Source organism: Penicillium samsonianum, assembly GCF_028829775.1.
Source record: "Penicillium samsonianum strain IBT 33392 chromosome Unknown utg000006l_segment0_segment0, whole genome shotgun sequence".
In the NCBI taxonomy this organism is placed as follows: domain Eukaryota; kingdom Fungi; phylum Ascomycota; class Eurotiomycetes; order Eurotiales; family Aspergillaceae; genus Penicillium; species Penicillium samsonianum.
The window spans coordinates 1,607,980-1,634,739 of record NW_026643264.1 but is presented as its reverse complement, the minus strand read 5'-3'; the positions used below and the strand labels follow the sequence as shown (position 1 = coordinate 1,634,739).

Sequence of the window (26,760 nt, the reverse complement as noted above, 5' to 3'; positions counted from 1 at the left end):
GTTGAAGAAATACAAGAGAGCAAACGGGGTCTGTGAAGATGAAAAACGGAATATTTGATAGGGAAAATAGTTTGAGGCTTTAGGTATGGGTTTTATACCTGTTGAAAATATAATTACACCTGATACGTGTTTTAGTATGTAACGTACTGAGCCCGGGTGGCACTTTGAACCCGGGTGGCATTTGAACCCGGGTGGCACTTGAGCCTGGGTGATTTCCTGAGCTGCTGTTGGAGCGATGGCACCCTGCTCCCAATTGTCATTGTTGCCTCGTCTGGAAGCACTGCCATATTCGAGTCACTCGACACTTTCTCCGCTAGCTGTGCTGCCCCCGACGCTATACCTGGATCCGTCATTTTTTGTACATACTCTTTCTACGTGGTAATACGTATCGCGGAACGCATTAGATTCCCTCACCATCCCCTTATGCGCGTCGCGGAACTAATTAGTTTTCCACCTTCCGCCCTCTTATTAGCTCAACGCGCGTAAAGACCCACTGTTCTAGTGCGCGTCGCGTACCCCATTAGTCGTTCTCCTGATCGGCCCACGCGCCTTCCCCACAGATTATTTGACATCGATAATCTCCTATACGCCGTGTGCCTTTGCCCCTGGCCGTGTCTAGTGGAGATGCATTGCACTTCAGTCCCCAATTCTAATCGTTGGCGATGGCAAGTCCTAAGTCTATCGACGACGTGTTTGAAGCGTGTGGCCTCATCTGGGAGCAGTCACAGAATCTCATCCTTTGCCAGCGATGCCGCTGTGCAATACGTCCACGAGGTTCGCAGGTAACCTAGCACCTTCACAGTAAGCACCGCGTGCCGTTGCCTCTCCGCAAAGGCCTCACCACCCGTCTGCGAGACCACCAAGTTCGTTTCTAGGAACCGGCAGGTGCTTCTCCTAGACCGGACGGCTCCCCGGCCGATACTCGTTTGCAGCTCCTCGCTGGGTATGCATGCCATCGGTGCCCTTACCGCACGGTTAGCTGGGACCTCATCCGCCGCCACTTGTCCCAGGAGCATCTCCAGCAGCAGCGCGCCTCCTCCCGTCAGGCCAATGGCCTCTATGACGATGTCTACCTACAGACCTGGTCGAAGAGCTCGTCCCGACAGTATTGGACGGTGATTCACCAGGGTCAGTCCGTCCGACCTATGGCTCAGAGCCCGGCCGTAGATGCCCACATAGCATCCGTCCACCAGCGGGAGCGGGCGCGGCTCCAGGCCGAGGAGGCCACAGCCGATTCTACCACGACGCGCCTTCAGAGCGTGGAGGCCACCCGGCCGTGGATGGAACGCACCCGCTGGCCCCAGATACCTTCATCTCAAACGAACATGAATTCATCAAATGAAAATATTGCCGTAGAAAAATATTTCGTGGATTATCCTCCGCTTCTCCATTTAAATAACACCTATCCCATGGGGGAGGGGGAGTCACCGTGACTCGGATTAGGGCTTTTCATTTTTATATGGGAGAAGAAAAGTGGGTCCACGGCCACTCGCTTTAATTTTCAGACCACCACTCGTTTTTGTAGTTGGCGTCGGATCATGCTCAGACTATCAGGGGTTATATTCCTCGTAGTGAATTTTGTATAGTTCCAATTAATAGTTAATTCGACCAGTATTAGTGGAGGTTTATGCGATTAGAAATCCGGAGTTTTTTTTGGTGAGGGCGCAGATGTGGATATGCGACCACAGTCAAACCACCCATAACATCAACATTGGGGTTAACAAGTTGATCAGTCCAAAGTTCAATTAGATGAATACGGGGTTAACAAGAAATTCAGGGGTATTTAGAAGTCCCAGTTATCGTCCAGTTGAATTTTGGAACAACTTGACCACTTCATCCACCCCAGTTTGTTATACAATTTGGGTATTTGTTGCATACATATGTATATATATATCCACACACAACATGGAAAACCAAATTTTTTCCAAACTCGGTGGGCAGCTATCGACCTCCTACCCCATCCCCCAAAACTTTAGAGATGGACACCTCGGTAATTTCTCTATTTAACTAAAGAAGCTTCCTATTGGGTTAGCTGACCGGGTTCAGGAAATTCTTCGCACCATTGCGCACCTCAACACACGTTGTGTTCGGGCGGAAAAGATCATCGCAAAATATGAGCATGAGCTTGCTTTAGAACGGCAGTCACACCGTGAGACCAACAAAGAATTGCACGAGACTTCGAAAGTGGCCGAACTTGTATATACCGTCAATCGAAGCTTTGGAGCTGCGGTGGACTACATCCTGAAAGGGCAAGGGATGTCGTCGGACGAATGGGAACCAAAATCTGTCGAAGCATTGATCAATTCGCTGGTGAAGCAAGCTAAAGCAGGAGAGCGGCCAACGTCAGAGGGAGAGGACGAACCGTTTGCTGGAAGCGTTGATTCTCGTCCAGTAGAGTTGAGCAGTGCAAACTTGCGTCAATGAAGGTTCGCAGTTTCTGATCGTATAGATGTGGAGGAAAGTTGATGGTACACTATGTAACGGCAGGAATGAAGTTGAATTTGCATTTCTTGACTGGCTATGTAAGGTCCTTGAGCCTATCCAAATAAACCGAAATCTGTCTGAGCGTAAAGAGGTGAATATGCACGATTTTAGACATCTGACCAATTGATCATTGCCAATTGGTTTGCGACGCCATTACTTGAAGATTAATAAAAGCTTGTCGTCCTCCATTGCAGCGACCACAAGCCTGATTCTCTGTCAAAACCCAAGCCATCGTCAAGGAAATCCGATATGACAAGCTCCAGAAGTATCCGTCGAGTCCAGAATTACACACAGAAGCTGCACCTGGCTTTGACGAAAGCCCAGTCTCGCTCGTCCGAACGTGGAGACAACATTACCTCCCACATCGCCTTACTTCTTTCCGCCATGGAAGAAGAGAATCTTCATACGGACCACACCAGGAGATCGCGAGCGCTCTCACCTGAACGGGTCTCCTCTCAAGAGCTGTACTTTCCGCAACACAATAACTTCCATGTTAGTTTTCCCTACCAATTCTTTCTACGCCACGGCCTAACAATCTATCAAAGGAAAGCAATCAAAAGCCGCAACGAGCCGAGGGGAAGATTTCCAAGCTACTTGAAAATGCAAAAAGCACCGTTTTCAATCTGTGTTGCTTTCATGAATAAGAAGATTTGTTGACAGCGGTAGCTTGCTTTGGGGGGGGGCGGGTGTAGTACGGCGAACTGGTAGAGTGTATCATAACCCTCAGATATTGATCAGAAATCTTCAGCCCCGTGCCGAGAGATTGTTAAAAACCATCCATTGAGTATAGTCTATGTGACCTTGAGTTTTAACCGCTATTGTCCGCATACCGGGATATGAGGGCTCTCATCATTCAGTTTTATTCCTCCTCTCGCCCGTTCCAGCTCGCACTCGAGATGTTCAATTGAGGATTTGCATATCTGCAGCTCTTGTTGGAGACTGCAGGTTTTTTCCCGCCACTCTATGTCTTTGCACAGCAGCTCTGCCAAGCGAGCTTCAGTAGTTTCAAGATCTACTGCGAGGACGTGTTTTTCATGTTCCAGCTGCCGGATTCTCTCCGTGAAGGATGCAGAAGAATGAAACTATTATCGTAGAGAAATATGTCATGGATTATCATCTGCCTCTCCAATTGGATACTATCTACTTTCATATCAATAATACAGAATACACACCGAGGGACTAGAAGTATTTCTCGCTCCAGCGTCACAGGGGCCGGGAATGTCAAATTTCTTAATTACTTATAATCTCAGGTCGATATTACCGGACTACGTCACTAAGGTACTTCTTAAAACGCAAGTATAACGAAAATGAGCAACGCATGAGAGACAGAATTCAGATCCTGTTACGTCGAATGAACCTATTCTGCCATTAAAATCGTAGGTGCGCTGCCGCATGTCATCATAGCTTTCAGAAAGAAATTTCATATTCTTGATAACTTACGCGACAGCGACAACGGAAACGTCTTGGTTTGCTACTCCGTCATGTCCGAGCTGAAAAAATCTCCACAATCCCCAGTGTTCTCACGACCAACATACTGATATTTTCCAACAAGCCCTTCCTCAATCCTACTAATCCCGACGATCGGAAGCCGGGTTTTACCTAGCGGAGGTATACTCGCTCCAAGGACGCTCTCACGTGGAGGATCATCGACATACGCGTGCCAGAATATACCATCTGCACCGGGGGCAAAAGATGATGCTACTGTGTCCAGAGCGGGTGAGTCCGCAAATAGTTGCGCAGTCATTAGCCTCCCAATGCCTCTGACGGGACACGTCGATTGCGTTTGCCCACATTGCCAACACAAAACTACCGTGGTAAACATCACGCGCTTCAGCGAATGACTTTCGTCGACGACGCGCTTCCAGCTGCCTTCGCCAATGGTGACAACAACCCTTTCACACGATGCACAAATAAGGACAGTTGCGATTTGCATCATGTTTGCTGAACAGGTGTCTATAACGAGGGAGAAATGGGATGCCTCTTTTTCGTCTGCTTCTTGCCGCATTTAGTTTCGTCACCTAAAGTATCATATTGAATCGTGACACTCACAGCTTCTCTTGTGAGATACAGAAACAGGCTATAAGGTGAAACAGTGGAGAGACCATGGAAGAATGTAACCTAGATATAGTGTCAGCACAGACAGGTCCGTGAGCAGGGTGTTGAAGGTGACAAGTGTAATAGATTCTAACTTTGTACGGGATTAGAAGTTCTTGAAAAAGAGTTTCCTGGTGACCAAGTTTTCGAAAGAGATGATCGCGGACTGTAGGGCAAAAAAAGAAAGAGTAAGAGAGAAAGAAAAGGAGCGAGGATACGGTCATGCTGATAAGGTAGGATTTTCGGTCTTTTTTTTCCGAATTGTTCCAGCTGCTGCAGAAGCAAGCACTTTCGCAAGAAATACAAAAAAATCAGTCTGTAGATATCCCGTGCGTCGGTCATAATTATCTTTTCGAAATGCGAAGCAGATGCTTCTCGGTGGGCGTGCCGTCCTGTTCTTAAAGCCTGCATCAGCAACGAGTAACTGGAAAGTATGGCAACACTTACTTGACCTGGTCTCACAGTAAAACCTAGATGGGGATGAAGCTCAGAAGGTATTGTGTATGAGATTACATATAACGATAGTTCCTTGTTGCTGTCATTCCAGGTGAGATGGCCGGAATGTAAATTTCACCAAGACTGCAATTTTGTTAGAGTGATTGTTCAGTGACTGGTTCGCCCCGATCTCTCCCGTCCACTGCTGGAATGTGGTTCTCTGCTCGCTGATTAGTGGAAAGTTGTGTCGCTATGACCCCGGCAACAGCGATCTACCTGAGGCAGCAGTGGAAGTTGGCTAGTCTCGCCAAAATTCCAAACCGTAGCTTCCAACAAGTCTTTCGTGTGAAAAACAATATTGTAACCTTCCTCAAAGATGCGTACTTCCTGTGTGAGGTATTGAGCGCCTAAGCGTAATTCATAAATTAACTCGCCTGCTTTTGTCCGTATACCGAATCGACATGGCCTGCTTCGGTTGTCCAAGTCTCGGTCCACGATGACAATATATGTATCCAGAAATATCAAAGCACTGCAGAAGAATTCGTCGCATTCAAATCGGGCTTCAATCTTTCCATTCTTCGTAATTTTGATATGGGACAACAATCCAACCAGAGAAATCCTCTCTTTAGTGAGAATGACGAGAGTACCATCAGAAAACTCCCCGACAACGTTCCCCCCTTCAAAGTGTGAGCGATAGAGTTGTTTGCCAGTATACGTCATTGCGAGGGTACCATATAGTGTTGAATGAGATAAGATACCATTCAGGCCGATTTCGTGAGTCAGGGTGAAGCTGCGTAGAGAGCTGATGGATTCACTACTTCGACAAATTTCGGGGAAGCGGTAGGATCGGAGCTCCATGTATGGGGGCTTTGTGGTGGGTTAATAGGTCTGGGTTAAGGATTTCGACCCAGAACTGGGTCTGGGGCCCCAGTGAATAGTTATCCCGGTCACTGAGATAGTCACCAGGGCGCACGTGCATACATACATATTTACCTGGCTACCAGCCTCTAACACACAACACAACAACACACAATCAACTCTCATCAATAATATGTTTTAACATACATTTTACGTTCGATGGTTCCAGCGAGAGCCTGAGATTGATGAAAAATGAAACTTGCAATCATGATATACGGGAGCAATTTCGGTCTATCCGTAATGTATTGTCCACTACGGTTGAGCTACGAGTATCCTTGGAGACAATGCATTATCTGGATAAAAAGCACCAGATTCGTTCGACAAGTGGCCTTTCCACTTACTCGACGGTACCGTTGCAGATCTTGTCAAAGTGCTGCGCTTTTCCGACGATGGTGCATACGGAAATCCTGTCGCGGTCGTCGACAATGAATACCAAAAATCATCTGAACTGCAAGCATACTTTTCCAAATTGCGATCATCTTTTCCGCTCCTGCAGATAGTTACCGGAAAATTTCACATTTGCGCCATTATTGGTGGCAAGAATGTTCATTGTGACTACTTGGGGTATGCTCTTTACCACGAGGCATCTATGGTCTATTTTAGGGAAGAAGACTGTTGGAAGTTCAGAAACGTTTGCCTGCCAATGCCAGGTTCTTCAGATTGCCTGTTTAAGGGCGAGGATTCACTACCCGATTGGCTGAATATAAAGGTTGGCCTGTTTTTGTTCTAGATTATTTTGGGATTCAGATATGGTTTTATCCGATTCGCCATCCACACGCACTCGAATTCTGATCTTCTTCATTTCCCGTGCTATTTTGAAACGCTCGACCTGTGATTTGCGCATGCGTAGTCAATTGCATTACCAGTTGTGAATACGGTTGTACATCCGGGACGGAGTCATTCCCATTCGTACTTTAAACCCAGTCTTTCCTCAAAATGAGATTTCGGTAGACTATTGTATCAATAGCTTCCTCCCCCCGCAGCCGTTTCTCGCCCTCAACGCTGGAAGTGAAGATACTTCGAAAAACACGCTAGAAAAGGCACATATATAGCGTTGAATCATTGCGATAATAAATCAATAATAATATTATTATCTTCATATCAAAGAATTTCCATTTCCACCCAAATGACATGGGTCTTGATGTGCATTTCATAGTGGAAAAGTTCCCCACGTAATCTTGCTCGGAAAATCACTGGCTAGACTCTTTGTTTAGGGCAACTAGGGTGCTGCTAGGTCGTTATACTCTGTCATGGAATTGCGGAACTATTAATCTTAAAATATACGTTTCTCCGGAGCACCACATGTGCCCCGGTCTAAGCGGACCGGTAAAATCGATCTCGAAATATGGTTGTGCTATATTTTCGCTAAAGCTAAACAGTGCGTGACAGAAGTGTCCGTCTGCACTCTCCCCCTCTTAGCACCAACGACGTTAACACACCATCAAAAAAATTTATCGAATCCATGACCGAGGTTTCCTCGCAGGGCTGCCGATTGCGCCGAATGGAGGTTTCGAGCCCTAGAAAAATATCGTCTATAAATCCAAGTCTAGGAAATATAGGGGACAGGTAGAATAGCGTGATACCAGCTACTGAACACACTAATCTGTCTAATTATATATATATCTGTCTAACGTATTCTGTAAGCGAGCTGGACATGTAAGCCAGCTGGACACTCTAAAACACCATACTAAATGCGATAGGTTGTAACTTGATATCTTACAACCACATTTTTATATTATTTCTTTGCTTGTCGATAGCGATTGATAAGGCTTTTCAGCATTATATAGTAATTTCAAGGAAATATAAGGGCTGCTGCATCACGGTATCGGAAATTACGTGGCTGAGAGCGTGAATATATATATTAATTATTGAATTAGGAAAATTATCTAAGATATTGATAGTGTAGATCACAACTCACAAGTCGAGCACATCGCACTCACCAGGTATGTAAAACTTGAGTAATGTGTGGTATTATCACTTGGTGATAGGTCATTCCAACCCTAGTTACCTCATGCTCGACCCTGGAGCGAGGCTTTCCAAGCATTAAATAGATACATTTTTGGTTTAGTCACCGCACGAAGGGAGCTCAGGATCGGTTACAAGGCATTGCACAGGATGAAATTGTCACTGGGTTCGGGAGCATGAACGGGATATATATTCTGCTCATAGCCGGTCCCGCAATGTATGAAATACGCTTCATGCTTTTTGTTGAGAATCCAGGTTAATTGTCAGTAATTAACATGGAGCTTTCAACGCTAACCCTAATTCGGCATGCTCTCTACATTACGAATCACTATGCAACCCCCATGCCAAGAGCTTCGAGGTCCTACGGAATCGAGATTAGCGCGTTGATGCAGCTTGCCGTCTACACCACTAATTACTGTATACAACCGCCAGTTTGTTGTATCACAGGGTGTCATTTCAATTCGGGCTACATTCAGTGCTATCACCGCTCTTCTTTCTGTTTCCTTTACAAATTGATAGATTCCAGGGGGAGAAGAAGAAGCCTATAAATATGGGCTTCTTTCTATGTATGAAGAGATTAGACAGTTTTACAATTCCATTTCTGGCACTATATTCATAGTTCCATTTATCTTTGCGAAAGATACTCCTTCTACATGCTGTATAGTCCCTCAGTGTACTATTTCAACACTTTTGGCTCTCACGACCGTATTGATTAGACCTCTCTCCTCACTATTATGTACGGAGGCATCCGTGAAATCAGAATTCTATTAAACGGTATTTTTTCGGTTGAGTTGAACTGGAATGTTCCCCGTGAGAATTGTGGACGGATTGCTCCGTGTAGACAATCTTATTCGCACACGACATAACTGTTGCAAATCGATTCCGGCTCAGCTGTCTACAAGTTGCCGTCTTGAAGGGTGCTGACTCAGTCATAGGCATGGCACAAAGAAGCGAATGTCCCGAGCGATCCGTCAGTATCCTAGAGACAGTCCAAGACATATAGTCAAAGACTGATGCCGATGCCGTATCTGTGAAATACTGAGAATACCCCTTTCGCTCTTGCAGCGTAGATCGGCGGTCAGTTGTTAAAGGCATAGTCTGTGAGAAGCATCTCCATTCAGTTCGAGGGTCGAGTCCTATGTTCTTGCTTGGCAAGTATACTATGTCGAAGAGTGTGAATTTGCCCTGCTCTGGACTTGCGCGAATGGACAGCTCGGCAAACTCCGGCCGGTCTTGTCCGCAGTCGACCTCATTCAGGTGCAGAGTCTCTGAGCGCACGTGGTTATCATCAATGAAAATGCGAACCCCATGATAAAAAATCGTATTACGCTCGCGTGCGTCAAAGATCCGACGGATGTAGTAGAAATTTTGACCATGGACAAAACAGCATGATGTGCGGCCCATGTCACCGATAGTGAAGGTCCCGAGAGACTGGGAAAAGTGTGGGATTGCGGGATCGCTCAAAGAAAAGACCCGAACAGATGCCTCCTGAGCCCCAGGAAGCAAACAGAAAAGATAGTCATTTGTGTTACGAACGACAGGTGATCCATGAAGAGCGGACATTCTGGCCGGCCACCAGGAGTTTCCCAAGCTGCTGAACTGTCCACAAAGTGTATTCCCTGCTACGCTCGTCAACCTGGAGAACCGTGAGGATAGAATCACTGTAATGCAGCAATTCAAGACATAAGTTTGTAAGATCCAGGCCTCCTGGAGGTTTGAACATGCGACACTCTTCGTCATGGGTCGAAAGAACATGTATGGTTGCATCCTTGACAAAACATAAGTGGCCTTGTGAATGTGAATAGAGGAAGCTGGGATTGCCGTGACCAAAGACCTGACTTCTAAATTGAACAATTTTGATTCTCTCTGAGATCCTCAATTGCCGTTTGAATACCTCCGCGGGCTCATGGTTCTTCCTTTCATCCTGGAGCAAATAGGAGAATCGACTCTGTGGTCAGTTAGTCCAGGGTAGCATCTCGTTTCTGGGGCTAAAAAGTTACATAGCAGTAGAATCCCAAACCGCGCATTAACCGGCAAGTGTCAAAAAGTGCAATTAATTCATGCCATTGGTCAGCTGCGACAAGTTTCATGCAGACCAAGTACCACAGATCCTGTGGGAGGGAAGACATGGTCAGGCTCGTTACTACCCCTACCCTCTACAGTAGAAGAACGCCGGTAGGTTGTGAACAGCGTAAGGTTGACAAAATACTGTGCAAAAAGGGGGTACAGTACGCGTCGGATATGTTTGTACAGGACCAAAGCTATTTTCCTATTTATTGATAGTCTCGCCCAAGGACTTTGTAGAGACTGTAGGTCTTCATAGTTCAGATTTTCAGGCTATGGAGCTACTATTTAGACCTATAAAAGCTGGGGATCAGAAGGACATCCCCGATGTTCTAAGTTTGTAACAGATGTTGCATTTTTGGACGTAAATCGAGTGTTCTTTCCAGGATTCGGTGGGAAACTCTCGGGAGAAGGGGATAGATAGTTAACGAAAAAGAGGCTCTGGAGGTTTTACCTTGCTTTGTACCTCCGCAAAAGTATCAAACGGTCGGTGTTTTGTAGTATAAATGCACGAGAGGCGTGAAAGTTATCGCTATCTTCATTTATTACTTTACACTGGCCTCAACATATAACGTCCTCTGGTTCTTTAAACATAGAACTTGCTAGAAGGCCTAAAGTTGACAGTGCTTCACGGACCGGTATAAAAATAGGGATGACGAGACTAAATAAAATTTGAACATAAAAATTATAAACGGCCCAATGAAGATAATTTCGGTTATTACTGGCATTGCCGATTTATCATGTTCTCAGTAACCAAATGAATGGGCATGCTATTTACGCAATTCCACTAACTAATAAAAGAAAAAAAAATATTTTTTAAATTTAGATTGTAAAAAATATCTCAGACAACTGACGCTGAATATAGAACTTCAAATCGGGAAGGGTCAGTGTTGAATACAAATACCCTGGTTTGCATGACCTCAAGGAAATCTATACCTCTCTCACATATTCATGATGAGCCTAGCTCCACTATCTCCAGCCGACCAAGACGTTGAGAACTTATCTCCAGTCGACCAAGACTTTGAGAACTTATTCTACATAGGACAACCTACCGAAGAAGACCTAAATGCCATCTTGAAGCATTTCGACGATACGCCTGATATCAAAATCCCACCAAAGCCATACAACACCGCTTTGGAGGCTGCTTCCCACATAGGTAATTTAGTATTGGTGAAACGTTTGCTCGAAAAGTACCCTAATAGAAATACTACAACAAGCGAGCCTGATCGTTACGGGAACGCTCTCTTGTTGGCATGTTTGGGAGAGTGTTGCGAGACAGTGAAATTACTTCTAGACCATGGTGCGGATCTGCAGTTCAGAAAAAAGTGCGATAGAGAGTATAGGTCCCCTCTCGACGTTGCATGGAAAGAAGGCTCCAAGGAGGTAGCGACAGAGTTATTAAAGCGTCTTGAAGACCCCCAATATAGGGGAACAGAGGTCCACAGGGCACTCTGCATTGCTTCTGAGGTTGGAAACAAAGCCCAAGTCGAGGCGCTACTTCAGAAGGTAACAGACGTGAATTACCAAGACGATGCATACGGCCCTGCCTTGGTACATGCTGTTCTTGGCGGTAATACTGAAGTTGTCAAAACTTTACTAAACAACGGTGCTAGGGTGAATATGCAGCCTTACCACTTCGGAAGCCCTCTGACAGCCGCTATTGAAGAGAGGGATCCTGAAATGGTGGAACTCTTGCTTAGAAGCAACGCAATCGTGGATCCCTCAGAAACTAAAAATCCTCTACTGTGTGCCGCGACCATGGGAAATCTTAAGATCGTAAAATTACTTGTTGATCGAGGTGCCCAAGTAAACATTGAAGGGTATAAATACGGCACTCCTCTTTTCGCTGCAGCACTATATAATCAAAAAGATGTGGCTTTATACTTACTTGAAAAAGGAGCGAAAGTCGATATCGCTATCAAAGCTGCCCGACGCGGGCACTGGTTTTTACCAGTTCGGAAGATCGGTAAGCTACTAGAGGAGTACGAGTCGAACATCAAGCAAATCAAAAGTCCAAGTAGGGGGGATGTCTGTCTGTATATGTGGAAGGTTATGTCCACATGGTCAATCTCAGTACTGCGGAAAAATGCCACTGCAATATATATGGGATTCATTTCCTTGCTACTGCTATGGACACATTTTTTTATACGGGCTTAGGGTTTCCCCGAGTGGGCATAGTACAGTTAGTTTCAGGGTGGCGTTACAGTTACATTGCAATCGGTTTTTTTTCCATTCAAATTTTTACGAGTTCCGATTAAATAGTCAATTGTTCATTATCCCAAAGGGTTACATTTATAGTCCATTGTATTTTTGTCCCCAAAACTGAGCCCACTTGAGATCATAAGCAAGATTTATATTATAGGTCAGCTCCATCCGCCAATCGGTTCTATCCCAAGGGGGAGGGGGATCTGACGGTGAGATCCATTAGGGTTTCGCATTTTGATATGGGAGAAAAGAAGTGAGGACACGGCCAGATCCATTAATTTTGACACGGCCGGTGCATTTAGCAGTTGGCGTCGGATCATAGTTAGAGTTTCAGGAGTTGTATTCCCAGTAATGAATTTTGTAAATTTCCGATTTATAGTAGATTCAATAAGTATTTGAACACCACCTGTGTGCAGAAGCATGCGGCATACTTGGTTGAGGCGCGGTGGAAGGTTGCTGCATTCCGAGATCTTTTAAGATAGGACATTACACCCAGTGAAACCCACTGGAGCAAAGCATTCTGAAGTAGGGGAGGAGGAGCTGTGAGTTGAGCTGTGACATATTCTGTCAAGGCAAGCCCTTAGAACGTAGCAACGGAGAAGAGTGACATGATGAGCGACTACATCTTGTTCCCAACAGTGAATAAAGATCATGAAAATTCATTTAGAGACATGATGTTAGCTATATAGATAATATACCATTGATTATCCTTTTCAATTCGAAGGGGTGTTATTTGAAGTGGCAACTTCATGGTCGCTATTTCAGCACAGGTAAATGTCAGTGGCGCTGTGGGACCACAGAACTTCACTATCTGGTAGGAACTCCGCGCATGCCGGTAATTAAATCATGCTCAATAGTCACCTGACTTTTCCAACTACGTACGTCCATCTGCCAGGAAAAGCTTAATGTCGCCTAGCCCCATTACACAGCTTTGCACAGTATTAGCCTTGACTGTCAGTAATAGACCTCGGCAGAGCCCGCCCATGGGCGAGGGTATAGAGCCCACAGCCCATTCATGGGCCCTACGTAGGGCCCATAGCCCAAAGCCCAAAGCCCATGGGCGGTAAGGGTCAGCCCATGGGCCGCCCATGAAGAGCCCATCAATGCATAAGTATCCCAAATAGGACGGATAAAGTGCTGATTCAGCCAACAAAAATACTCGTAATTTACACTTGTTCTGGTTACAACAGAGCCCACCACCCCTAATCAACCCACATGCCTGTGAAATCTAAAGAAATTTTCAAGTATTCTGACATTTCAGACAGGTGATTTGTATTTTATTTCCTTGGTATAAGGCTCTGAGTGTATTGGCGATGACGTTATGAGCGGAGATCGTAAAGTCATGAAACCCCATCAGAGATATATTTTTCTGGGCTGTGTAGAGTAGGACAGTCTAGTTTCCATAAATGAGCAAAGATTTACTTGATCCTAATTTTTGTTGATTATTCCTAGTGAGATCTTATAGGATTCACTATTTTCCTGTTCATTCACAATTCTAAATCCCTACCATATTGGTTGTGTTCACTAATTGCCTACCTCTTGTGTCTAAAGCTGAATTCTTGTTTGGCTTTAGGATCGGGTACATCTGTCCGACCACTAATTTAGTGAAATGAAATGGTGTGGGCCCTTTGCTGACACCAGCCAATCAATGAAACTAGCAACTATAGGCCAACGGCTATTTCACACTTTTTAAGATTATTTGCTCCTAAAGCTGAATGCCATTCGAAGCCCCTGATTTTGAATTGGCTACGGAAGAAAGGTGAGTTTCTCTATTCTCTATCTTTCCTCTACCTTGAATGTATCTCACCATGTCTCAATTCTCTGACGCTGGCCCCTCATCCCGATATGAGAGTGATGCAGATAATCTCTCCTTTCCTCGGTCTGACGATGCCTATCTCTTTACCCCTGAGTCGCCGAGCAGTCAGCAAACAACTGTTTCTGTCCAAGATTCATCCTTCCTTCGACCACCACCACCACCTTCGATTCCTCAGTCCCTTGGGCGCGTTGGCCCAAATCGAACGAAGAACTTCATTCTTTATTCAGTCATGAATAAAGCGGATTTTATGGATTGGTGCTTCAGACAATGGCGGCAGCTGAGAGAGACGAGGCACCAAAAGGCGATCCTAGACGCAAGTTTGAGTGGGATGGAACCAGAAAGCATTCGACAAGCTGGGAAAATTTGGACCAGGTGGCACATATTAACACTGGTGTACCAAGCGTCATGTGTAAAAGATGTGGAAATATCCTTGATCACCCGAACTGGAAATCGAATGGAACAAAGTCTGTTAATCGACATCGGACGACTAGCAGGTGTAAATTGGCCTCTAGTCAAAAAGCCCAGCAAGCAAAACTACGTCAACTTTTTAAGAAATCGGTATTTGCTGCCCTCTAATAGCTTACTTCAATACTAATTGTTTTAGGACTCTTATACTCGCAATGATATTGAGGACTTCACCAAAGACCAGTGGGAGCAACAGATTGTCCGAACAATCACTGCACTCCAGCTTCCGTTCCAAGTCGTCGAACATCCAGAACTACAAATGCTTTGTCGTCTAGCTCGGGCAGCCCCATCAATGCCAGAGTTTCCTTCAGCTAGAACCGTTCAGCGTCGACTACAGGAATCCGTAGATGACGCGAACCAAAAGATTCTTGAAAAGCTTCCTTCAACTGCAAAGCTCTCTATTGCATTGGACTGCTGGACTTCGCCATTTCAACAGGCATTTATGGCTATCACTGGCTACTTCATCGATCAAGATTGGAACTATCGTGAAATCCTTCTTGGATTTGAGCCACTCCATGGCACCCACTCAGGAGTGAATCTTAGCAATGTTCTTCTTGAAAGGCTTCAACATTGCAAGATTGAGGGTCGAGTATTGGCCATCACAACAGACAACGCATCAAACAACAAGACCTTGATGAAGAAAATCCAAGAGTCTTTGTCAGCCTTCGAGTCCCATGATCAGTTCCCTATCATCCGGATTCCATGCCTGGCTCATGTTATCCAACTGAGCCTGAAGAAGCTCCTTGGCGAAATGAAAGCCAATCCAAACAATGAGAGTCATGAACGAGAATGGTCTGAAGCGAAATCCAAAGCCCTTCGTGCTAATCGACGACGGAAAGAGATTTCCGATACCCTGGATAGGGTAAGACCTCTATTCTATCTCTATTTATCTTCATTCACCTAAAAACATATATTTATTAATTATTTCGCTAGGTCCGTGACCTCGCCATTTACATAAATGGAAGCCCTCAACGCCGAGAAGTATTTCTTAGTCTTCAGACTAAACCGCCAAAGCTGGTTCCTATTCAAGATGTTAGAACTCGCTGGAACTCGACCTACCTGATGCTCCGACGTATTAAGAAATTGCAGCCAGTGATTGATAAATACTGCACAGAGTATAATCTCAGAGACTACGAGTTAGACCGAGAAGAGTGGCGACAAATTGAATACCTTCTTTACATCACACTGCCTTTCTACGAGTTTACAACTGCACTTTGCCAGACTAAGGATGCCACTGTCCATGGTGTCTTTGCTATCTACAACCGGCTTTTTGATCACCTTGACACTTCAATCAGTCAGCTCCAGCGAAAAGAGATTGGCTGGAAACGATCGATGTTGGCTGGCCTGCAAGCGGCAAAAGAAAAGCTAAAAGATTATTATGGCAAGACGACTGGGGATCATGGCAACCTTTACGCGATGGGTACGATCCTTGCGCCACAATACAAGTTACAGTTCTTCACACAGCAGAAAGGGTCAGATAATGACTACAAATGGCGGGACAAATATCATCAATACCTCAAAGATTACCTCGAACCCTACAAGCAACGGTTTTCTGATCATCAATCCCCAATATCGCAGCCACAAGCAGCACGAGTCTCGCGGCTTCACCGAATCCTTACGCAACCACGATCCGAGAAATCAACCTCGATACCAAGCTATCAGGATGAGCTTGAGCGGTTTTTACAGAGGCGTAAGAGGTACTCTATATTCTTTCAATTACATTCACAACCTAATCCTATTATGACCTAGAACCTATTAATGTTGAGCCTCTCCTATTTTGGAAAGATAATCAACATGAGTTTCCAGTACTAGCAAGTGCTGCGCGAGATATTCTTTCTATTCCTGCTACTGGTGCTGGCGTCGAGCGACTTTTCAACTCTGCTAGGGACATCTGCCACTATCGTCGAGGCTCACTCAAAGCAACGACCATCCAGGATCTTATGATGCACATGTGCACTAGCAGGTTCGATATCGAGGAGGGGCAGCTTAGGCTTGCTAGGGAGTTCTTGAGTACTGAAGAGATCGACCTAATAGAGGAAGAAAAAGATATTCCACAGGATGATCCTATTGCTCTTATCAGTGACGATGAGGAAGGTGATTCAGGATCTACCCAGAAGCAGGTCACTCTTGAGAAAGTAAGCCAGCTCTCCCTTGGCAAGAGACGGCGAAGTACTGTGTCTAGTGCTTCGGATTCTGAGGAAGAAAACATGGACGCTCAAGGACGAATTAGTGACGGAGAAGACGGCGATGACAATGATTTTCCATTGCCGCCTATCGCTCATGGAGAAGGCAATACTCAGAGGCGTACATCAGGGAGGATGTCGAAGCGTTCAAGACGGGACGAAGAGCTTTTTGAATATTATGATCCTAGATAATCAGTCAAAATTCAATACAATCCCTTTTAGTCGGATTGTGTACTGTATATACCGTGCTCCCTACTTGAAGCCGAGTTCGTAAGCCAAATACTAAAAAATACAGCCGAAAAAATGCATAACTTATGAAAGTCACGGTTTGTCCTTCTCTGGCCCACATTTGGGCTGTTGGGCCGCCCATCGTGGGCTCTGGGCGCGCCCATGACCCTCAGGGCCCGCCCATGGGCCCCAGACTAGAGCCCAAAGCACCCCCATCAACAGCCCATGGGCCGCCCACATAGGGCGGCCCATGGGCTGTGCCGAGGTCTACCTCTGAACAACAACAGTTTACAACCATGTACACAGGGCCAGCGTGCATGTGGAATATGCAGGTTGCCAGGGCATAGAAGAGAGACGTGTCCAGAACTCCAGATAGAGAAATTAGTTAGTTAAATTAATTTAATGGCGTTATGGTTGAGATAAATGCATTTAAATTTAATAGGTTGGGTTGGGTGGCCCACTCGCATGTGAATTACGTTAATCGGGTCGTCGAACGCGGCCACCAGGCGGTGTCCGGGTTCCCGGGCGCAATGATAACCCGGGCGCAATGATAACTTTTCCAACCTGTCCATCTAATTCATTGAATTTAAATAACATCCCCAGTAGTATCAACATAATAAAGATTATCTATCCATTCTGGGGCCATTTCTGTATCGGGATCCTCCTGAATTTCACCTGTATCCTCAATGTCGCCGTCCTCAATTACTTTTAAAATAGCGGCGTCCCGCCATGCTTTCTTCGACCGGTTGAACATTTGTAGTCTTTCTCGGTCGGCACGGTCGGAAATATGCTTTTTACAGTCCTTAACTAGGCGAGGGCCTAGTTCCGGAAGCCTGCGCTTTGTTCTAGCAGTATTCGACTGCCTTTTCCGCCGTAGAATCCGCACATTGTCCTCCGCGAATTGAGCACCAACCTCGGCAAGAGCGAGCCCACCCGCCAAAATCCGAGAAAGACTATCTCGCACCTTCGGAGAAATTGTAGTATCATTTTGGATATGTTTTATGACCTTAGTGCTCGCTTTTCTTAGCTTTTGCACGGTCGCCGGCGGTGAATTTGGTAGTGAACTTGAAGGTGGTGGTGGTGTAGTTCCGGAAGCAATATCATGAATGATAAAACCAGGCATATTAGGAAGACCATCGTCAACTAAGCCTAATTTCTCAAGGCCTTTGTCCGAATTAATTGGCCAAATACCAGTTTCTCGGAAGCCATGTCGAATAGTGCGCTTCGTTAATGATTTTGTCCGTATATCGTGGATCCCGGCGAAGAATTCAGCCTTATGCTTCGGATCACCACCCCAGAAGACAGCATTATTATTCGACTGTTTATAATAATGCTTTAAGACTTGAAAGGGCGTATCATCAAGAGGTTGGCAACCGTGTGTCGTATGTGGAATAAAACAATAAGGAATGATTCGTTTTTGCCAGCAAAATTCAATGAAGTCATAGGTCAAATGTGAACTATGATTATCCATTAAAAGAAGACGATATTCCCCTTTTTTAACACGGAACGACGTAAATTCATCGAAGATCTGAAGCCATGCGAAACTAACGATCTCGTCAGTCCAACCATTTGGGGTTGAACGATCGTATAATTATCTGGTAGATTGGTTTCGATAAACCAGCTTTCCATATGATATTGGCCCTTCACTAAGAACCATGGCGGCATAACCCAACCATCCGCAGAGACACATTCAATACCGGTAAGCGATTCGGCTTGCCCACCGGTAGAATTCGATGAATTGCCCCGGGCTGAGACAACCTTTTCAGTCTTTCCTTCGCCAATTCTAAACCCAGTTTCATCGAAATTGTATAGGTATTTCTCGGTGATTCCATAGGTTTTAATCGTAATTTGTAGGCGATCGTACCATGTGACAAGAAAGCCTGGTATAACAGCTTCATATCTTGCCCTTTCCATAGGTTTTTGCTTAATATTTTGAAAGCGCGGTGGTAAACGAGCGATGAAATCGTAAGCCCAGTTTTTTCCTAGGGTTCGGGAAGGATCATGACGCTGGATAATTTGCAAGGCAGCACCCTGAATTCGCGCTGCTGATGGCGGAGAAAAGGCCTGATCTAAGGTATCAATCCATAGAATTAAGGCCTTTTCTTGCTCAGGTTCTAGAGCTTTATTGCCTGGGGTTTGGGCCGCTCGAGATTTCCGACCCTGAACTCGCCCTCTGAAGGTTTGGTATGGAATGCTAAATTCCCGCGCGATCGACGCGATTTTGGGCTTCTTAGCAGCATGGTATGCTTCTAAAGCCTTGATAATGCGGTCTTCTAATTCTTGAGACATAATATGAAGATCTGGGGTAATGGTGAATTAATGAAGATGGCTAGGTTGAAAAAAGTATCATTGCGCCCGGGTTATCATTGCGCCCGGGAACCCGGACACCGCCTGGTGGCCGCGTTCGACGACCCGATTAAGTGAATTTGTCTAAAGTGTATAAAACATGAGGAAAACAATGGCGACTGGTTGACAGCCTGAGGGAAATTATCTACGACCGAACCACCGTCATTGAATCGACCAAAGCGGACCTGATGGAAGTCAAACGTGACCAGCAGAGCTCAAAACCACATTTTTGTTCGAGTAGCTTAAGCAATATTAGAAGTTAATGAGAAATCCAGAGATGCGGTCGAAGTACGTTAATTTATGTGTTTTAGAGATTATTCTGAAGCACCCCGAACCATGGCAAGCTTCCTAATACTACTCTTGAGCGAAAATTGTTAGAGCTGAACAGAAAATGTAGCCTCCACCCCAGCCCCAATGTCCCCAATGTCACCACCTCTAGTGTCAATGTTAACCCCACCACCATCCCATTTGCCAATATTGTTACCCCCATGGGAAACCTTACGCCCGCCCCTAGGCCCGCCCCACTTTTCTTGAGCATTTTCTCCAGTGAGCGCAGTGACAAAAGCACAGCACGAAAGATTAAGTCAAAGAAAACCAGAGTATTGCGGCTTCCAAGACACCAAGCAATAAAAAGCTTGGCTATTCACCCTGCGGAAATGGCAAAATGTCCTCTTTAGCAGCTACACGTTTCTGCAACGGTCGAAATGGGAACGATTCCGAAAACGATATATGGCGCCATGTTTACGCTTAAGTCTTCCGAAGATTGGTATCAAAGGCCAAGAGAAAAATCCGAGAACGAAAAGCGTCCCAAAAAGAGTATTTCAGCAGGATTAGACAAACTCCCGGTAAAATCTGTCTGTGGAATTGGATTGTTCCGACGAAGTCTGCGCTGAGTGTGCGCTAAGCGCATTAAGTGACCTGAGAATGAATAGACGGAGTGGGAACAGCTTCCGAAGAGCCAAGATAATAGACATTTGAGTGAATGTTTGTTCGGATTTTGATACTAAGTCATCGCTCATTGATGTCCTCGTCATCAAAATTTCTCGGTGGGGGTGTGTCAAAGTTGCCCAGTGAGAAGAGAGGAGGTCCACCTGATACCATGCTTCGAGAGAGGTATTTCCATTACTGTGTTCCAAAGTCTTCGTCGCGTTTCGGTCGCGAACGTTGTGCTTTTCGGCAGGTATATCGGGTCTCGATTTAGGCCCATGTCTTATGATGCCTGCCAACTCTCAGTGAAAAATTGGATTCCCCGTCCAAATGACCCTATGACGGATTAAAATGTGCATTAAGTAATATTTACTTACTGGTTGGCAAATGGGTAAGGATGTCACCATTGCGGGTATTCAATACATACCATCTATTCTAGAAGCGAAGATACAGTGTGGATGGATGGATGGGTGATTGCCCCGAAAAGTCAGTGCATCTGCTGTTGACTCGTGACGATTTAATCTTTTTTCAATCTTTCTAGTGGGCCTGGAGCAGATAGAACATGACGGGAACGTCGAAATCTAGAGCCCGCGGGTAATGCCAATATGACGTAGTAATATTATATCACCATGAGGTAATAGATTTGAGTGGTCCTTTTATCCACCAAAATTGCAAGATTCCTTATATCAGCATCCAGCCTAATCGAATGTCGATTTATAATTCAACACGGTACGAAATCCCAAGTTCGCATACACTATATGATCGACTCGATTACCTGCGACCAACGGAGTTGAGCAGGTCAACATCATTTCACTATTCCATAGAGGATCTTCTCGGATATCGAGCACTATCCTGCCTCTCAAAGGTAACTAAGCTTTGAAGCTCACAGCTCTGTTGTATTACTACCTACCTAGTTAAGCCTTGCAACTAACTTTAGCCCTAGATCTTGAATACCCCGAGTTTTACCTTTTTCCGGCCCCGTGCCATAGTGGGCTGTTCCAAGCATGTCGGGTGCAGAGATCCTTGCAGCCATCGTCATAGTTGGAGAGGCAGCAGATACTGTCAGCAAAGTTGTCAATGCTATGCAAACCACCAAAGATTTTGTCGAAAGCTTCCAGGGGAAGAAGAACCATTCTCAAGATGTGCAGAACTATGTCGATGGTGCCAAGGAGAGTATTATAGCAGAAATCAACGCCGTTGAATTTCAAGGCTATATGAACTTAGTGAACAGGGCGGCTTCGTGGTGGTATGAATGCCAATCGAATATCCAGTTGTGTAAGCTCACATTCACTTTCCCAAGTTGCAAGATCTCGCACTTATAGATTCAACTAGTTGGAATCGATAAACATACGGTTACGGATACAGACGGCGAATTGAAGCAGTTCGCAGACGATATCCACAACGAGATAGGTCCACTCGATGGACTCAAAGTTTGGATTGAAGGCGATCGTCCAAGACCACAAAAAGACAAAATGCTAGGTTTTTACCTGCTCTTTTACGCAATAAGGCATTCGATGCGCTTCACATACGAAACGTTCTTCCTCGTTAGGACTGGAAACTATTCAGCCACCTTTGAGGAGACAGCCCAAACTTTAGAAGATGCCAAGAAAGCCCTTCAGAAAAGGTTTGATGAATATAAAATATTTCGTGCTAGTCAGTTGATTAACATTGTACCAATAACGGAGGGAGTGCCAGGAGCTCAAACTTTTGAGTATTTGATCAGAACTGACATCGGGGGAGATGATTTGATTCCTAATCTTACAAATGCCTTGTGGATCAGTCTCACTCCTGATGCCTCTACGGAAAAGGTCAGAAAAGATGCCATTAAGCACTATTGGCGGGTGTCCGACTTAGGAAAAAGGTCTATTGATGACCTTTTCAAGTCTTGGACACAAGCACATACAGCAGCTTTGCTTCTTCGGCATGTTTCCGTGGATGAAGGAAGAGAGTACTATAATCTGCCCCTAGGGGGTTATACGTAAACTTAATTTTAAGATTGGTCGATGATCTGGCGGGGAGACTGTTAAAGGTTAGATTCCTGAATAGGAACTAATGTACGCTAAACCGAAAACTATAATGTCGACATCACTTACATTCACCTGACGGTGAGGACAATATAATCACGATTCTTTTCCCGATTAATCAAAAGCCGGTTCGGGAACTACCCGCAATATGATACTAATAGACATTGGATGCGGCGTTGGATATTGTTACATGTATTGCCACCATGTACGAAATCTTGACCACGACTTCCGACAATCAAAACTATATAGACCTGAAAGCTGCACTGTACTCATGCTTTAATACCCTATCCCACGGGGGTGGGTGAACTCTATCCCACGGGGGGTGGCCCAGTCAGGCTGACTGGGAATTAGGGCTTTCAGTTTACTATGGGAGAAAAAAAGTGGGACCCCCCCTATCCCACGGAGGTGGGTGAACTCTGCCAGAGTTCAGGTTAGGGCTCTGTCTTAACTATGGGACAAAAAAAGTGGGCCCCGCCTGAGTTCAGGTTAAAACATCTCTAATTTTTAATCGCTATTTCCTCGATAACTAGTAGACTGTGCATGCTCCGAAGAAAATGGGAGATATTTCACATAGTCTATTATAACTCATAAAAATTTCAGGTCGATCGGAGTTCATTTATCCTCTGAACCCTGGCGAGGAAATTAACCTGAACTCAGGCGGGGCCCACTTTTTATGTCCATAGTTAAAGACAAAGCCCTAACCTCAACTCTGGCAGAGTTCACCCACCCCCGTGGGATAGGGCTTATCGTAGTAGCTGTCCCTGTCTGGTTCAACAATATTGGCCAATTAGTTTACGCCTTCAATATAATTATTGACATCCCAGCTATCGGAGCCTATTTTCAGCTTTGAGGTTCGTGTTAACAATGTGCAGACCAAGTAGTACGCTAAACGATTTACCAATCTAATGGAACCGAATACAAACATCCATGTTGCGCCTAGACAGGATCCTCATAGTTGCATGACACCTTTTCCCTATCTATTGCCATCCGGCATATAAAGCATATATAGACTATGACAAGCAGAGAAAGTAGATTAGGAGCTAAATAATATTCACGCATTAATCCCCGGTAACACAGGCTCAGCAAGCACAACACCCTCTCCACCAATAAGCTTACCACTTTTCTCAGTGTAAAGGCGGTTAAAACCCACAGAAACAACGGCGCCTCCCCCCACAGCTTCAATACCGGGGAATCCAATGCCACTTTGGTTCCAAGATTGGATCCAAATATTCTCCAAATTCAAGCGCGCCCCTGCCCCCGAAACACGAATGGAATTGGCTCCTGTTAGTTTAATTCTCACATTAGTTGCTTGGACTATGGCACCAGGAGCTTGAATGTGTATCCCTGTCTCCGATTTCTCGGATCCTTGGAAATTGTAATTAACGATATGGCCGGTTGTCAGTGGTCCATCAACTTTGATTCCCTTGTGCCCTGAGTCATTATCTGCATTCACAATCTGAAACTTGCTAGTGATCTGGCCCTCAGGTGCATTCTCTCTTTTGCTGAATAGGAAACCAGTGTTGTATCCGATCGTGAATATGTTGGAGAACAGAGGATTATCATTGCGGTAGCTTTCAATGGCGCACGCTTTTTCGAATGTGTATTCTCTAACGGCCTCTGATTCAGTCCAGAAAGGCCAGAAGTGAATATTATCGATTTTCACGGTGTCTCTTGCATTGTCGATAGAGATGCCGGTTTGAAGTGGTTGGCCAAATAGACGGTTGATGCTCAAACGCCCTGCATTTTCTGATACTATTCCAACAGTCGGGTTTCGCAAATATAAATTTTCCAGGCGTACATCGTGCGCAGCAACCAAAATAGCCGCTGGATATGGGTCAGGTGTCCAGGGCTGACCAACCACAGGCTCTGGTTGTTGGTGATAAATCGCCATGTCACGGATAACTGTGCCCCACCCCGTGATAACAATTGGGATGATGTCATGGTTGGTAATCAAAAGCTTTGATCCATTCGTGGCAAGTGGGTTGCTCGATGGGTTGTCGTTGAATTGTGGCTTTCCAGTGCCTGCCCCAGCTAGGATAACAGAGGCCTCAATGATGAAGCCCCTTGTGGCATCCAATCCTGTATCCGCGCACTTGTCGATGAAATACAGACCTGGTGGGAACCAAACCACACCTCCCCCTTGAGCGGCTGCTGCATTGATGGCACTTTGGATTGCGGGTGACTCATTGACCTTTCCAAGTCCAGTTGCACCATGATCTTGGACATTAAAATATCCACGGATGATACCGGATGACATGTTTGGTAGAAGATTGAATTAAAGGTGTTGAGGGATAAAGTTGCAATTGTGATCTAGAGATTGGTGAGGCTCCCCTTTCTTAAACAATCAAGAGGATGAATAACAATCCTTCTAGGCTGCCCTCTATTGCCGAAAACGAAAGCCTAGAAGAGCCCAATGACGTTATTAATATGCGAATTATTGGAAGCAAATGGATACATGGCGTCTAAGTTCGTAATGACGGCATGGTGTAGTCTAGAAATAAAACGGTACCGTGATGAAGCCATGCTATCCAGCGTTGGTTTCACGGCAGTAACACATGGGAAAGGACAATTAGAATATAGACCGGGCGAGACACTCTAGGTCAAGTCTTAACTCCCAAAGTACTTGCAAGCTGCCAAGATTAGGTCACACGATAGGTACGAAAATGACGAATATTTGGCTACTACCATCATGTGGCCGTTAGAAGTCACGTCAGGATTGTTGTATTCGGTTAAGCTTACTGTATAACCCCTGTCTAGGCGGTAAGTTACCGCTCCATGTCTCGACAATAGTTCCAACCTCGCAAATTCGCACGCACTTGGACGGACGTGTCGAAGGCTACTTTCGATGCGTGCTACATGGATTGATGGGGTCAAAATTACTGCGTAATAAATTGTAATGTTCCAAAAACAAGACCCAATGGATTTAAAAACCGAGATATATTGCTTCTGAGAAGTAAAAAGGATTACAGGAAAATTTCGATCTCATAATATGTCTTGGTTGTTGAGATATGAAGTTGTTAATTATCTCGTTTACTGTGGTGTTCTGGAGTAACCGTTCGCCCGTGTTGACCGCTCGCCCGTTGATTTTAGTGGCGATACCTAATGGTGACATCAGTCCGCCGAAAAGGATGAAATCCTTAGCTGAGTGGAGTAGCATTTAAGACGACTCTAAGTTACTCCGACGTCAAAGCTTACTTGTTATTTCATCGGGAACTTGGAAACATTCAGATCAATTGATGGTCCCCCACAGCCGTTCCCTCAACAGCCATGAGTGTTCCCTACGACAATGAGCCTAAGCAGGTACATGAAGCCGCTGCCATACGCGCTCAGCAGCGTGCAGCGTTCAGCAAAGATTTCTCCCACTACCCACTCGGGTGCGCTTCTGATGTTGACTTCCATGCTTCACTCGAGTCCGCTAGACTCTTTGCAGAAGGAACCGGGCCCTTTTCTGCCATCCAGGAATGGATCAAAGCCTCTCCAGAAGTCGAAGCAATGATTGCTGTAGGTACTGCGTTCGGGCCTTGGTTCACTGCCGCCGGTTTTCTTTATGGCCTTTACAGTGATTGGCAGCGGAAGAAGCAAGACAAAGAGACGGCGGAGAAGATCATTCGGGAGGTAGTTGCTGCAGGTGGGTTCAGCTGTTGACTTCTTTAGGTAGCAAACTGACGCTCGAGAAGTGGATGCAATGATCAATCGGGCCGTAGAGAGCGTCGAGAAGTTCATCAAAGACGAGCAGATGAAAGAAAAGCTCGACTCTCTCAAAGGCCTTCAGAGAACTCTTGCCGACCTCATGACTCTTTCTGCGGACACTGATTTCGCCAATATTGATACCGTGCTCGTCGGTTCGCTTGTGAAAGACTGCAACCAGCTGCTATCCTTTTTTGAGCGGATCTTCAATGAGAGCATCGAAGCGTCAGATTCGGCTCAAGCAGCTGTGATGTATGGACATATCGTCGACGGCATCCTGCTGAAGAACCAAACTCTGGCGTGGCAAGACAAAACCTTGCCCCACGGCACAAGCAGTCTTGCAATGCAGGGCGTGCTCGAGTTGCAGAAGCTCCACGAGGTTCTCCTCCCTGCCGTGCGCAAGACCACGGACAAGCAATTTTCGGGAATGGAGTCTCATCGCGTAGAACTAGACTCTGATGGTCACGTTATTCGGCCTCATTCAGGGCCGAAACTTGAAGATGTTGAAAGAATTGATCTTTTCTTCTATTTCTTCCGGGGTGAGGTTCAGGGCGGCCAGACTTTTCTGGGTACAGCGGGGTCACCGTTTGTTGGGATTCCGGAGGCAGATGAGCTCGGAAAGGAGATGGAAAAGCGTAAAGAGGAAGAATATTCAAAGGTGGTGGAAAGCTTGCGAGCAATGGGTGAAGAGCACAAAGCGGCACTGAATGGTCTGGGCGTTCTCATCAAGGAGGAGAGCAATTCGGGCTAGATAAGGGTTAGTGGGCATGATTGGTTCGAATGGAGATCCTCATATGAAAACCTACTTTTGGGGCAACTGCGGCACCGAGGTCTCGTGTTGATGATGGTCACATGGCCACCAGTAGCAGAAAACGGAAGTCGACCAACAACCACATAGCCCTTCTTTAACTCAATGAAG

At 45.5% G+C, this 26,760-nt stretch overlaps 7 protein-coding genes across 7 annotated transcripts; 4 read left to right on the top strand and 3 right to left on the bottom strand.

Moving 5' to 3' along the window:
* Window positions 1–722: 722 nt before the first annotated feature.
* N7471_010659 (uncharacterized protein) lies at window positions 723–1,335 on the bottom strand (the record flags this gene model as incomplete). The annotated part of the gene is made up of 3 exons (XM_057283378.1): window positions 723–1,073; window positions 1,125–1,236; window positions 1,292–1,335. The coding sequence occupies 3 exons, from the start codon at window positions 1,333–1,335 to the stop codon at window positions 723–725; spliced, it is 507 nt and encodes a 168-aa protein (XP_057132357.1).
* Window positions 1,336–8,899: 7,564 nt separating this feature from the next.
* Window positions 8,900–9,459, bottom strand: N7471_010658 (uncharacterized protein; the record flags this gene model as incomplete). The annotated part of the gene is made up of 2 exons (XM_057283377.1): window positions 8,900–8,924; window positions 8,945–9,459. 2 exons carry the CDS (start codon window positions 9,457–9,459, stop codon window positions 8,900–8,902), a joined length of 540 nt encoding a protein of 179 aa, XP_057132356.1.
* Window positions 9,460–10,914: 1,455 nt separating this feature from the next.
* N7471_010657 (uncharacterized protein) lies at window positions 10,915–11,624 on the top strand (the record flags this gene model as incomplete). Its single annotated transcript, XM_057283376.1, has 3 exons — window positions 10,915–11,116; window positions 11,255–11,511; window positions 11,574–11,624. The coding sequence occupies 3 exons, from the start codon at window positions 10,915–10,917 to the stop codon at window positions 11,622–11,624; spliced, it is 510 nt and encodes a 169-aa protein (XP_057132355.1).
* Window positions 11,625–13,973: 2,349 nt separating this feature from the next.
* N7471_010656 (uncharacterized protein) lies at window positions 13,974–16,821 on the top strand (the record flags this gene model as incomplete). Its single annotated transcript, XM_057283375.1, has 2 exons — window positions 13,974–14,372; window positions 16,567–16,821. 2 exons carry the CDS (start codon window positions 13,974–13,976, stop codon window positions 16,819–16,821), a joined length of 654 nt encoding a protein of 217 aa, XP_057132354.1.
* Window positions 16,822–21,134: 4,313 nt separating this feature from the next.
* N7471_010655 (uncharacterized protein) lies at window positions 21,135–22,112 on the top strand (the record flags this gene model as incomplete). Its single annotated transcript, XM_057283374.1, has 2 exons — window positions 21,135–21,405; window positions 21,463–22,112. The coding sequence occupies 2 exons, from the start codon at window positions 21,135–21,137 to the stop codon at window positions 22,110–22,112; spliced, it is 921 nt and encodes a 306-aa protein (XP_057132353.1).
* A 1,093-nt stretch (window positions 22,113–23,205) lies between these two features.
* N7471_010654 (pectate lyase superfamily protein domain-containing protein) lies at window positions 23,206–24,411 on the bottom strand (the record flags this gene model as incomplete). Its single annotated transcript, XM_057283373.1, has 1 exon — window positions 23,206–24,411. One exon carries the CDS (start codon window positions 24,409–24,411, stop codon window positions 23,206–23,208), a length of 1,206 nt encoding a protein of 401 aa, XP_057132352.1.
* Window positions 24,412–25,421: 1,010 nt separating this feature from the next.
* N7471_010653 (uncharacterized protein) lies at window positions 25,422–26,592 on the top strand (the record flags this gene model as incomplete). Its single annotated transcript, XM_057283372.1, has 2 exons — window positions 25,422–25,769; window positions 25,813–26,592. The coding sequence occupies 2 exons, from the start codon at window positions 25,422–25,424 to the stop codon at window positions 26,590–26,592; spliced, it is 1,128 nt and encodes a 375-aa protein (XP_057132351.1).
* Window positions 26,593–26,760: the final 168 nt, after the last annotated feature.